The sequence below is a fragment of the Myxine glutinosa genome, chromosome 6 (genome assembly GCF_964187855.1).
Source record: "Myxine glutinosa chromosome 6, kmMyxGlut1.1, whole genome shotgun sequence".
NCBI classification, from domain to species: domain Eukaryota; kingdom Metazoa; phylum Chordata; class Myxini; order Myxiniformes; family Myxinidae; genus Myxine; species Myxine glutinosa.
This window is the reverse complement of record NC_136266.1, coordinates 92,485,532-92,499,228: the sequence shown is the minus strand read 5'-3', so window position 1 is coordinate 92,499,228 and position 13,697 is coordinate 92,485,532. Positions and strand designations below refer to the sequence as shown.

Sequence of the window (13,697 nt, the reverse complement as noted above, 5' to 3'; positions counted from 1 at the left end):
ACCCCTGATAGTTATCAATACAACGAAAATATTACATTATAATAACAGCACAACGTTTATTGATTGCATTCAACATGAGAACAGAAGAATTAAGGGAAAGGTGCTTTAACGTGTGGTTTATACTTTTGTTTATCAGTATGGTTCCTCAAACTCCCATTCCTCTTTGCCTTTCCTAATGTATAAAAAATTTTAATCAATCTTTACACAAATCATTGGACCGATTAAAACTTGTTATCCATCAGGATGATGCGGAGGTTGTATCCTTTGCTTTTAGCTATCAAGTCTGAGTTCGATTCCTGCTCTCAAATGTTTTACTTGTGTGCTTCCCTCCCTTTCCCCATCTTGTCTCCCGCTCCCTTTATTACATGTTCTGTGTGTCCGTTTTTTTTTTTTCTGTGATTCATGTTCGCTCTTACACGAGCCTCGATCTTGTATACAAAAAAACCAAACAACAACAAACAAAAAAAACATTTCTCCACATGACTATAAACTGTTCAATTAGTGCACCAACTCTTGGATGGTTGTTTAGCTGAGGACATGTCTGCCAGTATTAGTTGGTGGACATTAAACATTCCATGATGTCATTCACAAAGAATATTGCTCTTCCTCCCCCTGGCCAAATTCCAAAATCCTGCCAAAATCAGCTCGAGTCAAACTTCAGGTCGAGCTTTGGGCCAAACCTCCTCCTCGGCCGACCGCACAAAAAGGTTGAATTAATTGGGGCTAATAGTAGTAGTAGTAGTAGTAGTAGTAGTAGTAGTAGTAAGTTTTTGAAACTTATTAAAACCGAATGAAGCAATTGAGACTGTTGTAACAGCCACATGCATTTGACATCAATTATCTTATATTACGGTAAGTGGGATCATTTTACACATAAACATGTAAAATTGCTCTTCAATTGAATGCAACATATGAGTCTTGAGTTCATCCTCAGGTTGCAAGTCTGAGTCCAGCAAAACAGGGATTGGTCCCACTTATTTAGCTTATAATACAAAAATTTAAAGAACACTAGAGAAGGGAGGGTAGGGCAGAAAATAGAGGGAATGGGATATATACAGAGATGGACAGAAAGGACAGATGGACAGATCATCAAACATGTTGCCACTTTTGGTACGTAGCATGTCGGTGGCCTTTATGCATGATGTAAATGCAAGAACAGAGGAATATCCTCACCAGAAGAATCCACAAGAGGGAAGGTCTTAAGGGTGGAACACTGCAGGAGGTTCTTGAGGTCTTCAAATTTGCAGATATACGAGACATACTTGACGTCCCTCACCATGATATCTTCTACAAAGATGTTGTACATTCTGATATGACAAGAACGTGGATGAGCAATTTGATAGCAGCTACAAAAGTGAATTATAAATCAATCAATTAAACCATAATTCATATCATTTGCCTTGTAGGTTTTTCTTGATATGCTGCTAAAAGCTAAAAGAAAACAAGTCATGAAAAGTTTCGAAAACCAAAACAAACTTGCTCTGAAAAATATGGAAATACACAAATGTCTCTGTTGAGGTCCTCATATATTTTAGGACCAATCTAGCTGTTTATTTATCACTTCACTGATCTTTAGTTGATTTTAAAAGTTTGTCTTGAGCACAATTCTTCAAAATCCATTGCAAAGATCATGAAAAGCAAAAGTTCTTACGTGACCTTGCATGCCAGCTTTGTTAAAGGTTAGGGTTGAATAAAGATGCAGATGGATGAGCAAGTGTGCACGATCCTCCATGATGTTAAAATGTATGCTGACAAACTAATATTTGAAGCAAACAATACAATGAGTGGTTTGCCATTGCCTTACAAGAAGAAAATATCTAGTGTATCGGATAACCTTTTTACGAAAGACTGAGTGGGACTTTTAAGTTTAACATAAGTGGTTTTAACTAACTCTGTCTGAGAATCATCACGCATTGAAACTTTGGAGTTAAATAAGTTTTTGTCAGGAAAGGCAATTTGCAGAACAATACAAACTACTAAATAGTACAAATACTCGAGCACAGGTATTACTCAAATAAATTGGTGTAAATCACACACACACACACACACACACACACACACGATATTTAATGTATTCTTGATACAATATATCGAACTAGAAAATATATTTTGATGTAAATCCGTCAATGGATAGGCCTCTGCCCATGTTAGATGCCAACCCACTGTCACGTTTTATCTCAAATTAAAGGTGACGTGAAAAATTAAAGGTCACACAAGAGAGGAGAGCGAAAGGAAGAGAAAACACGCCAGAGAGAAAAGAGATACGTAGAAGAGAGACCTCAGATGTTTCTAACTCTAGTTATGGTCTGCAAAATGATTTTCTAAGGGAACATGACCTTTGACCTGTTGAACCCCGCAATTGAATCAGTTCATCTTTGTATTACAATCCATACATGTCTCAGGTTTGGTTGAAATTCATTCATTGGTTCACAAGTTATTGTGGTAACAAAATGATTTTTAATTGAAAGTAACCTTTTGACCGTTGACCTTTTGAGTCCCAAAATGTAATCACTTCATCGTCCTATTACTACAGTCTTGTACTTGTGCCAAGTTTGGTGTAAATCCTCTCAGTGGTTCTCAAGTTACCATGATAACCAAAACAAAATTCTAAGTTTATATATAATAGCGCACAGCCTCAATAATGTTAATATCTGGACTTTGCGTGGGCTAAACATACAGTATGTTTGTGACTGTTCAATCACCTCTTTACTGCAATATCATTTCACAACCTTTGCTGTATGTATATTTGGGATCATTGACTTGCTAGAAATGTAATCTCTGCCCAATGAGTCATGGTGTTAGCATGGTGTTGGCTTTAACAGTTCAGGTGGCTGGCTTAAGACTTTAGGTTCTTGAGTTTGAGCCCCTGTCGTGCCGTTGAGATAACACCAGATGGGTTGACTCAGCTTGTCGTCCTTCTGAAGTCGGCAAAATAGGTACCAGCTCACTGGTAACAGGGAGGCACTGCATCAGCGGCACAGCTGCGCTTCCAGTAAAATGATGCAACCAGCAGCAGCCATAGGCTGCATACTAAACGACAAGTCATGTGGTTGAAGGAATGGCATTTGCCAATACAAGTGGAGGCTGCACCATACGCAACAAAGTCTGTTGTCTCTGCGTTCCACTTTGACAACTACAAAGCACATGCCCATCTAAGCATCAGCTTTTGTGGCAAAAAAAAGTACAACGAAAAGTACCACACGATCCGACCCCAATCTACCTAGGTGTGACACTCGACCGCACCATGACCTTCTGCGACCACCTTTTGAAAAACATCAGTGGAGATCAAGAGATGGGTGAGAACATAGTGCGAAAACTTGCCGGAATGACCTGGCGTGCCAACACGGGAGTACTTTACACCTTGGCTATGGCATTGGTCTACACAATGGCCGAGTATTGTGCACCTGTCTGGGCTGCAAGCACTCATTCCAATCCAAACATGCGCATGTCCAGCTGAATTCCGCAATGCACATTATCACGGTAGTGATAAAATTGACACCGATTCGATGGTTACTGGTGCTAGCCAATATTGTACCCTACACCTACACCTACACCGACACCTACACCTCCACCCCCCAGACATTAACCAAGACACAGCTACGCATACAGAGAGGTCATTCACACAAACAACAACCTGGATCTCCCCATTCACAGAGACCTAATGAATCTTCTAACTCACCATCTGGTCTGCCAAACACCTATTAAACACATGCCCAAGACATTGCAGGACTGGCGTGCAGGAAAGTGTGGGATGAAATCATCATCCACAAAAAAAATAAATCTAATTTCGACCCAACAGTGTAGCCACCAGTTTCTCACCTGCCTCAGATAACATGGAAGGCCCTTAATTGGATTCGAACGGGACATGATCGCTGCGGCCACTTTATGCACGAGTAGCGCATTATGAGTTCCACGGTATGTAACTGTGGCAGCCCTGATCAAACTATGGACCACGGAACAACATTCGGTCCTCTATACAAATTTGAGGGTGGGAGCCTGGTGTTGGCTTAGCAGTTAGGGTCCTGCCTTGGGATCATAGGATCCTGGATTCGAATCCCGGTCGATTGCTGAATTAACGCCAGGGGGGTTGACTCAGCCTGTCATCCTTCCGAGGCCGGCAAATTGAGTACCAGTTCACTAGTAATTCCCTGTGTGTCGCAAGACGCAACCAACAGGGTTGGCGGCAGGAATGGCATCCGGCCATAAAACATTGCTTCAAAAAGGGGACCACGGTGCCCGAAAAAGGCCAACCCCTGCTCTGCGGGGAAAAATGGCCTCTAAAGGTGGTTCATACAAATTTGAGGGTGGCTTTGCTGAGCTAAACTTCCTCTCCTCATGAGCATAAGACTGGTTAATTAACCTCAAACTGGATTCATAATTGTTGCTCCAAATTCACCATACGCAAGAAAAATCTGCCAGACAGCAGACAGGATGCCACCACTTTTGTGTCACACACTAACACCATTACCTGAAATACATCCTGCAATGGTCCTCCTTTACAGATGTTGTATATTGACTGTGATACTGTTCTCTGTGATGCGAAACAACGTTCTTAGTAGCTTTTGGTCTTCTCAGCAGTGGATATGGAGCGGTTATAGTTCAAATGAGACCACGTTGTGCTAAAGACAAAAGTGTTTCTTACTTTATCAAAGCAATGTCCACACCTGTATTTACAAGATAGTTGGCAGGATCTGCACCTGGGCATTGTCTATCACATAAACGACACATCCTGAGATACTTAACATCACTTTTGGAGAATTTCCATTCTCTACCTCGACCACTTCTACGACTAATAGTGCCAGTTTCACATACCCTTTTCAGAATCCAGGTGATAGCTCCAGCTGAAGCATCGTCTTCCTGAAATTTTTCACATCGAGTATACTTCCCCCATTTCTACAAGCTTTTGGTGTGCTCTTGCAGTTGTAGGAACCATTACTGGATTCACAATAGTCCTACAGGCAGTGTGTGTGCGCGTATATATATATATATATATATATATATATATATATATATATATATATATATATATATATATATATATATATATATATATATATATATATATATATATATATATATATATATATATACTGTATATATATATTGCTAAAGATGATGGGAATAGAGCCTGTGATTGATGCTGTGAAGAGGAACAGGTTGAGATGGTTTGGTCATGTGTTGAGGAAGGATGAAAGTGACTGGTTGAGAAGAGTGATGGAAATTGATGTAGAAGGAAGTAGAGGACGGGGAAGACCGAGAAAGACTTGGCTAAAGATGGTGGAAGAAGAAATGCGGGCAAGGGGGTTAACAAGGAGAGATGCAGAAAATAGGGCAAAATGGAGAAGATTGTCATGGGGACCGCAAGGCTAACCCCCGCTCTAGTAGGGAAAATGGCCTTAAAATGCATGTTGTTGTTGTTATATATATATATATATATATATATATCCCCCTTTCCCTTCCACTCCCCTCCCCCCACCCCCCCCCCCCCCCCGCTCCCCCCCCCCCCCCCCCATATATATATATATACATGCATCATTCCTATTGGTACGGCAGTGATTGGATAGATGACAATATGAATCACAGACTCACAGTGTAAACTATTAACACTTGACCTTATTTGAGAGGAGTTATGGATGGGATCGTGGGGAGGGAATTAAACAATTTTCATTTTTTGCCTAACAGCATGAAGGAACCATATGGCACAAATGGGTGATTTTGGTGGTCAAGACGATGTTTGCAACAGCTGTGGCAATCATCGCTTCTTATGGTTTCCAATGTATAAATATTTGTAACCAAAGAAAGAAGGAAGATGAAGTTTGTGACAATTTGTCCCGAAAGAATTAGTGGTCGTCGCAATACATGTTTTGCCCATGTAAGACTGGTGTTTGAATTTGCATAATATTTTATTATGGGTTTTGCCCATAACATACTATTTATTATGGGTTTTGCCCATAATAAATAGGATGTCAATGGTTAGACTTCTACACTGTGATGTGGAAGGAAGCTGGAGGCACAGACTAAACCCTAACTGGAACATGGCATGGCCATTGTCATAGACACAAGGCATTAGACTTTTCTATGAATCTGCACAACTATAGATAGGCCTTGTCTGATTCAGAGCCTTGTGTGTCTCACTCGATTGCATGCAAGCCCAGGTCTGGCAGGTACGGGAGCTTCTTGATGAGGATGACGCTATCGTAGAGAGATGGTTGCAGGGCTTGTGCAACAGCATTGGCCAAGATGACAGCGATGAGGACGGGCAAGATGTGGGAAATCTGTCCCGTGAGCTCAAAGCAGATCACCGACGTGGAGACTGTGTGCGTGACGGCACCGGACAACGCAGCAGCACCTGCACAGCTCACAAGGAAAGAGCTATGTTGGTAATTGTTTATGAACTTAAATATGAACTTAATATGAACCTTATGAACTTAAATGTTGTGTGCTCTCAAGTGTTTGTGTGCTTCCCCTTCTCTTGTCTTCCGCTCCCTCTTTTTATATATTTTGTTTGTCTGGTTGATTTGTTTGTGAAGTAAATGTCAGCTCTTGCACGAGCCTCGATTCAGTATACAAAAAAAAAGAAAAAAAAAAAATTTATTATACAACATCTTCTACTAACACATTGTCTGCTTAATCTGATTACAAAAGCACAAATCACTTAAGATGATTACATGATTCTACAATACAACGACAAAATTTAAATCTGTGTATAAATATAGACAGGAATAAAAAGCCAGGAAGACGTCATTGAATCATCTTCAGTGTACGGTATCAAATCGATATCACATTTACTTTATTAACCAAATAAAGTCAAAACAGAAAATAAATTACAAACACAAACACCACGTAATATTCCAGGATTTTCCCCTCCATTTTAACATCCCATGCATGCAAGATGCCGACATATACACTGCTTTGCAAAAGTCTTATACATTTTGCATTTTTCTCCTCTGATGCATAAGGAAACTAAACTTTGTGTTCAATGCAAATACACCTTAATGAAAAAGAAAATCTTATTCAAATAACAAAATTTATCCACAACTAGCTGAAGTACCCAGCGTCGCCTGGGGATGGGTGGGGGGGATGGGGAAGGGGAGGGGAGTGGAAGGGAAAGGGGGAGGGAGAGAGAGAGGAGGAAGAAGGGGAGGGGAAGGGGGAAGGGAGAGGATGTAAGAGGAGGAAGGGGAAGAGGAGGAATGGTAGGGGGAGGAAGGGGAGGGGGAGGGGGAGGGAAAATGGAGAAAGGGGAAGGAAGGGGATGAAGGGGAAGGGGAAGAAGTGGAAGAGGAGGAAGAGGAAGGAAGGGAAGGAAGGGGGAGGTACGGAAAGGGGGAGGAAGGGAGAGGGGAAGGGTGGGAGAGAGGGGGAGGGGGGAAGGGGGAGCGAGTAAGGGGGACAGAAGGTGGCGAGAGGGAGTGGGAGAGGGGATGGGGAAGTGAGGGGGGGGAGAGGAGGACAAATGTAGCCATGCGAAGTGTGCTTTAACGTCAGTTAAAAAAAAAAAGGAAAAAGTAAAAATTGGTAAAAAGGTAAAAAAAAGGTAAAAAAAAAGGAAATTGTAATACCCTCTGCCATCACCACCAGGTGGCGCTACACAGTACACATTTACATAGAGAAATGGCACCCCTCTCCTTACCCCACCCCTCACCCCCAACGGCCCCATGTGCAGCCGTGGCCAAATAGCCTATGTTACCCCCACACAAAGTTGCATTTGTACCCCGAGTTTAGAGTTTGTAACTTAAAAGATGTGGCCGTGTATAGAACACATAAAAACAAAGAGAGGGAGAGAGAGAGAGATTTTTGCCTTTTATCGGTGTAGATATACCTCCAATGGTGAGTATTTTCATTGTCTTCGATCAAAACCATTGCAATTCTTCATTGAAACACTTTCATATAATTGTGTTATAAACTCTTGTGGAATCGTGTTCCACGTTTCTTCCTAGACCTTGCGAATATCATCTAAGTGACTGGGATTATTTTTACTTTTTCTTTGTCGAAATAGTTCCATACAGCCACATAATATTTTGATCTGGGCTTTGAAGGGGGCATTCGATGTGTTGAAGGACTCCAGCGTCCTTTTTATGTTACAAATAACTTTTCATTATTCCAGCTGAGTGTTTTGGATCGTTGGATCATTGTCTTGCTGCAACATGAACTTTGAACCAAGAAGTCCTGCGCCGCTGGGAATAGCATGATTGATGAAACTTAGTGTATACTTCGTTGCAATCAATATACTATACCATTAATTGTCAGCAGTTTTCCAAAACCACTTGAGGATATTCACCCCAAAACTTGAATTGAACCTTCGCTGTGCTTAATTGTTGATTCAAAGCAAGGCTCTTTGTAAGTTTCAGTTTTTCGTCGTCTCACATAGTCTTTGATTGGATCCAAATAACTGGAACTTTGACTCGTCCATCAAAAGCACCTGTGACAATTGTTCCACAGTCCAATTTTGGTGTTCTTGTGAATATTTTAGCCTTTTTGTCTCGTTCCCCTTTCTCAACAGATGTTTTCTAACTGCAACTTGTCCTGTGGGTGCAGCCTGCAGTATTCAGTCTCGTTAACATCAAATGTCTATCTTCTGTGGTGTGTCTGATTGGGCCTTATGGACTTAAATAAAAAAAGTTCCCGCTCGTTCATTGGTTTGTCAGTGCATAACATTGGTAGTGGGTCAAGGGGTTTGTTTATTGATTACTCGTGATTGCTTCCCTTGTTTGTCTCTACAACTTGATTGGAGTCCGCCTGTGTCCAAATTCAATTGATTGGACTCGATTTAAAAAGAAACACACCATTCTATATATTGTTGCGGATCTCTGCGTCGGCCCTCCCCTTACCAAGGGGGGATTAATCCCCTTGTCTTTTACTAGCCGACGGGATCCGGAGCTATGACGTTCCTTCCGGACGACGTTAGGTAGGGTCGTAAGCCGAATTCTTATTACCTAATTACTAACACCGGCCATGAAGCAAGGAAATAACTCCCGCCTGAATCACGGTTAAAATTGGAAACGCCGAGCGATAGTGAACCGTGATCCAAACTGTTAACAATGACTAAACCCGATTCTAGCGGTTCCGAATCGTGCCACGTTTACCCAATGGAGAAATCACTAAAACGGTCGAATCAGGAAAGACAGGAAGAACAGATTGGTTTATTCACACTATGTACAGTGAAGAAGAAGAAGCAGATACACAGGGCAGCCTTATACAGTCTTAACTTATCCCTGGACATGGGCCCGTTCACACTCAGTCACACTCTCAGACGCGCTCACACGGGGTTTGTGGATGGTCAGGGGATGGTCCAAAGGGTCGCATCCATAGCTCGTTCCGGTCCCCGACTCGTACCACGAAGACGATGGTAGATGGCAGGCAAGCTCTCCGCATGTCGTTGGCGCAGATCGGACAATTATATGGGGGGGGGGATCGGTAAGCTGGGCTAGCGGTTACTTCGCGGCTCACGGCCGTGTACGTAATAGAAATACCGGCGCGTTATATGCGCTCCCCGCAAGCCCAAAGCCAATTCCTCAACGAGTCCTTGCAATCACTCAGGATAACAGCGCCTCTCCGAACCAGTCCTCAAACAGGGCAATCTCCAATCAGGCCTCTTTTATGCGCCAATCGTGCGAGGCCTCCTCGCAATGCAATGTGCTCCAAACAAGTCCTTATCACGCGCGTCCTTCCCCAATAGTCCTCGGTTCTCTGGCAAGTCCTGTTGCAAAGCCCCTCGCCCATCAGTCCTCTGTAAGGGCTTTGCGTGCGCGGCTACATCGCGCCGCCCAGCGAACCCTCTCGAATGTGCCAGACGTGCACTTACCACGCCCCTTAGGCCATGCCCACTGAGCCCTGGTTGGTTGTTGGGGTCTTACCGGCTCCGCCCTTGATGTCTGCTTGACGTGGCCACACCCCCGACCTCATGCTCCGCCCCTTTTCCAGGCCTTACCTCGTGGCATTTGGCTGGTTTCAGCATCCTAATGCGAGGAGCAATAGGGCGCAGACTGGATGGTGCGCAATGGGGAATAGGGCGCAGACTGGATGGTGCCCAACGAGGTCGATTGGAGGGTGGGCTGTAAAATGAACGGGGCCTACTCTTATTTATTTATTTTACACAACGCAGGTATCACTATTGGAAATGGCCTTATCTCACATATACTATGAAATAACTAACGTTCTAAGGTGGCCTACATGTTGCATGTGGACTAACTATGGGGACAAAACCTTTAACCTTTATTAATCATATATGTACACTTTCTCATAACCGCAACAATATATATATATATACATTCACATGAAAAAGTAAGTACACCCCATGTAAAGTTTTGACTTTTTCAACATATTTCAACATACATCTATTTGATCTTCATTTCAACAATATTGTTAGATAAAGGTGATAGTCAGGTTTAGTATGTCCAGATTTAAAGTTTCGTTGGATTTTTTGGGGGATTTGGAAAACTATATATTTTTGGAAACTATATTGTATAGTCAGTCAGAAAACCAATGTTACTATTTGCACAGACTCCTGTATGGCGGCCATCTTGGATTTTCAAAATTGCCGCCGTAGAACTAATTTTTCTCAATATCTCAGCTTCGAAATAACATAGAGCTTTGATTCTAACGGCTAAACACACATTTTCAAGGGCCCCGAATCCAATGGTAACAAGTTCGATAAGCTAGACATGACCATAGAGCTCCTATGTGGCGGCCATCTTGGATTTTTCAAACTGGCCGCCGTAAACTTGATGTTTCTCAATATCTCAGCTTCTAAACAACATAAAGCTTTGATTCTAACGGCTAAACATACATTTTCAAGGGCCCCGAATCCAATGGTAACAAGTTCGATAAGCTAGACATGACCATAGAGCTCCTATGTGGCGGCCATCTTGGATTTTTCTAATGGTAGACTCGAGCACTTTGACATCAACAGTGGCAAGAGCTACCTGTAGGTCCTGTGATGACATTTGGGGTTCTTAGAGACTTCTTTCAGCATCTTGCGGTCTGCTCTCGGGCTGAACTTGCTGGGGCGGCCTGGCCTGAACAAGTTGGCAGTTGTTTGGAATCTGCTCCACTTGCAGATGATCTTCCCGACAGTCGAATGATCGATTTCAAATTGTTTGGAGATCTTTTTAAATCCCTTCCCAGACTCGTAGGCATCGATAACCTTCTTTCTGAAGGCCTCAGATAGCTCTTTTTATCTAGGCATGGTGACGCCACACACTTCAACAACAAAGAGCAAACCAAACTAAATGTCTGAGGTTTAAATACGACAGGTTCCTCCATGATCCTCTCTAACAATGTTCTAATCATTTGCACCTGAGCTGGTGCACCTGATTCTAATTTGAGGTATTTGAAGTAGTGATAAATGTAGGGGTGTACTTACTTTTTCCACATGTGAAATTTGCATTTATGTTTATTTAAATTATACAATGGACTACAAAATGTAAATGTTTCATGATATTTGTTATATTATATCACCTTTATCTATCAATATTGTTGAAATGAAGATAAAACAGCTGTATGTTGAAACATGTTGAAAAAGTCAAAACTTTACATGGGGTGTACTTACTTTTTCACGTGACTGTATATATATATATATATATATATATATATATATATATATATATATATATATATATATTGTTACGTGCTCCTCCCCGACCCCCTGGTCACGTTGTACCTCCGAGCCCCGAGAGGAGTCACGGCAGAAAAATGTGTTATTCTGTATGTCAAAGATCAATGGTGAAGCCACACCAATTGTTACTCACAAACAAATATTGTATTAAGATCACACAAGAATAACCATACAACAATAATATGAATGAAAAGTTAAAGTACAATCAATATTCTATGATGGTACCATCAGTGTTATAATATATAACTCACTGTGCTCCAAGTGAGTGAAACCAGAACATCCCCAATGTCTCTTATTCCCGGCTTCAAGCCACAGTTGATTCGCTCCAGCGATCGCTAGAATGAGGTCCAATCGAAACCAGAATCCCGTGCAGATGGCACGTGCAATCACACAGCCGAAGCTGTACAAAGGTGCCCTCAAGGCGACTGGGAAATCCAAAGGCGCCCTACAGGCGACTGAGAGATCACACCCTCGGGTATGGACGAATTAGCCTTCAAAAAGCCATGACACACACACACGCCCCAGATCGACGTCTGAATGCGGTGAAAATGTTCGAAAAGAAACAGAACCGCGAGCGAAGCACAAGTCCTGCGCGAGTCAAAATGGCCGACGGCCCTGTCCCGTGGCGCACCAGCACGGCGATGATTCTCTCCTGAATCGATAGCAAAACCTGACACGCAGGATAATCGGTCACAGCGATGACAACTTGGTCGCAGGAATTCCTTTCCCGGAAACCCAAAAGTTCGCTAGGGACTCTTGCTCGCCAACGTTCGCTTCAGAACCGCAAAGCAACCAGCTTCTTCTCCGACTCTTTCGCTCCGCCCTCTTTCTTCTCGTCTTCTTCCGGTTTTCTCCCGATCCGGTTTCCGGTTTCATTTAAAACATTAACCCTTTTTACCTTTTGACAATAATAATTTATATTTCCCTCAAACCACAATAATAATAATACATGGAACCAGAAATGTTTCAAGTGGATGAAAACCACCACAACGGAAGTGACGAATCCATAACACTTCCCCCCCTCAAGAAAGAAAGTTTGAACATCGTGAAAACTTTCTTTGCAGGCCAAAAACATTTTTTGAATGAAGGTTAAGGGGTTGTGACCAAAAATCCAAAACAAAGCAAATCTATAGCACTTTTTGAAGGAGGCCGAGCTGAGAGCCAGGTTTCATGGTGGTTGGGTGGTGAGGCATGGAAGTATTCACTACATGGACGCCTTTAGGAACGTGGAGTTCACAGTTAATCCGTGTAGGAATCTTGGCTCGGCTGCTCCGCAGCATTCAGTGCTTCAAACTCTTCCTAACTTTCATAATAATCACGGTTGGAGCGCTTGTCGCTGTAGTCACGTGAATAGCGGTCTCCTTCTCGGCCACTACCAAAACTACTACTCCCACCCCGGGAGCCATAGCCACCCCTGAAACTACCTCCACGTTTTCCTCCTCTGTAGCCCCTCCGACGCCCATGGCCTGCCTTCTCTACTGTTATGGTCCGACCATCCAAATCCTTGCCCTTCAAAGCCTTTTCTGCATCTTTGGCATCCTTTGTGTTTTCAAACGTGACAAAGCCAAACCCTCTTGACTTTTGCGTCTCCCTGTCATTTATCAGCCGCACTTCCAAGAGCGGTCCATATTTGCCAAAGACAAAGTCCAGAACATCTTCCCTTGTTTTGACGTTCAGTCCACCTACAGAGAGCTTGCCAACATTGCCTTCATTCATGACTCGTGTGTGCTGACACTTAGTTTCAGGGTACTTGCAAGACGTGTCTGTGCCAAGCGTGACGTCAGTACCTTCTTCTTCTCTTCAGAGCGCTTCCTACCCATAGCACGAGTCATGGTACATGATGGAAAGATACCCGGAATCTCCTGCTCTAACTGTGCAGTGTTATTTGTCATACTAGGCTTTTCAACAAACATCGGGTTACCAGAAACTTGACCACCGGCCAAATCATTCCCGATAACAAAAGATATTCCTTTTACAGGAAGAGTGGCTTGTAAACCTACGGTGACCGGTCCTGACACCAAATCACACTGCAAATGGATGACATGGTGGGGCTTTAACATAGCCACCAACCCCCTGCAAA

General features: G+C 42.8%; 1 protein-coding gene across 7 annotated transcripts in view; it reads right to left on the bottom strand.

Annotated features, from left to right (window-relative positions):
• Positions 1-13,697, bottom strand: part of LOC137430078 (chloride channel protein 2) — a 183,094-nt gene that overhangs the window by 28,997 nt on the left and 140,400 nt on the right. For all 7 annotated transcript variants that reach the window (XR_013623828.1, XR_013623827.1, XM_068120607.2 and 4 more), the window contains 2 exons: positions 6,136-6,349; positions 1,174-1,307 (listed from right to left, as the gene is read on the bottom strand). Coding sequence is in view for 5 of the 7 variants with exons in the window: in XM_068120607.2 (XP_067976708.1) it covers positions 1,174-1,307; positions 6,136-6,349 (348 nt within the window). In the remaining 2 variants the exon portion in view is untranslated. The remainder of the gene's footprint in view (positions 1-1,173; positions 1,308-6,135; positions 6,350-13,697) is intronic.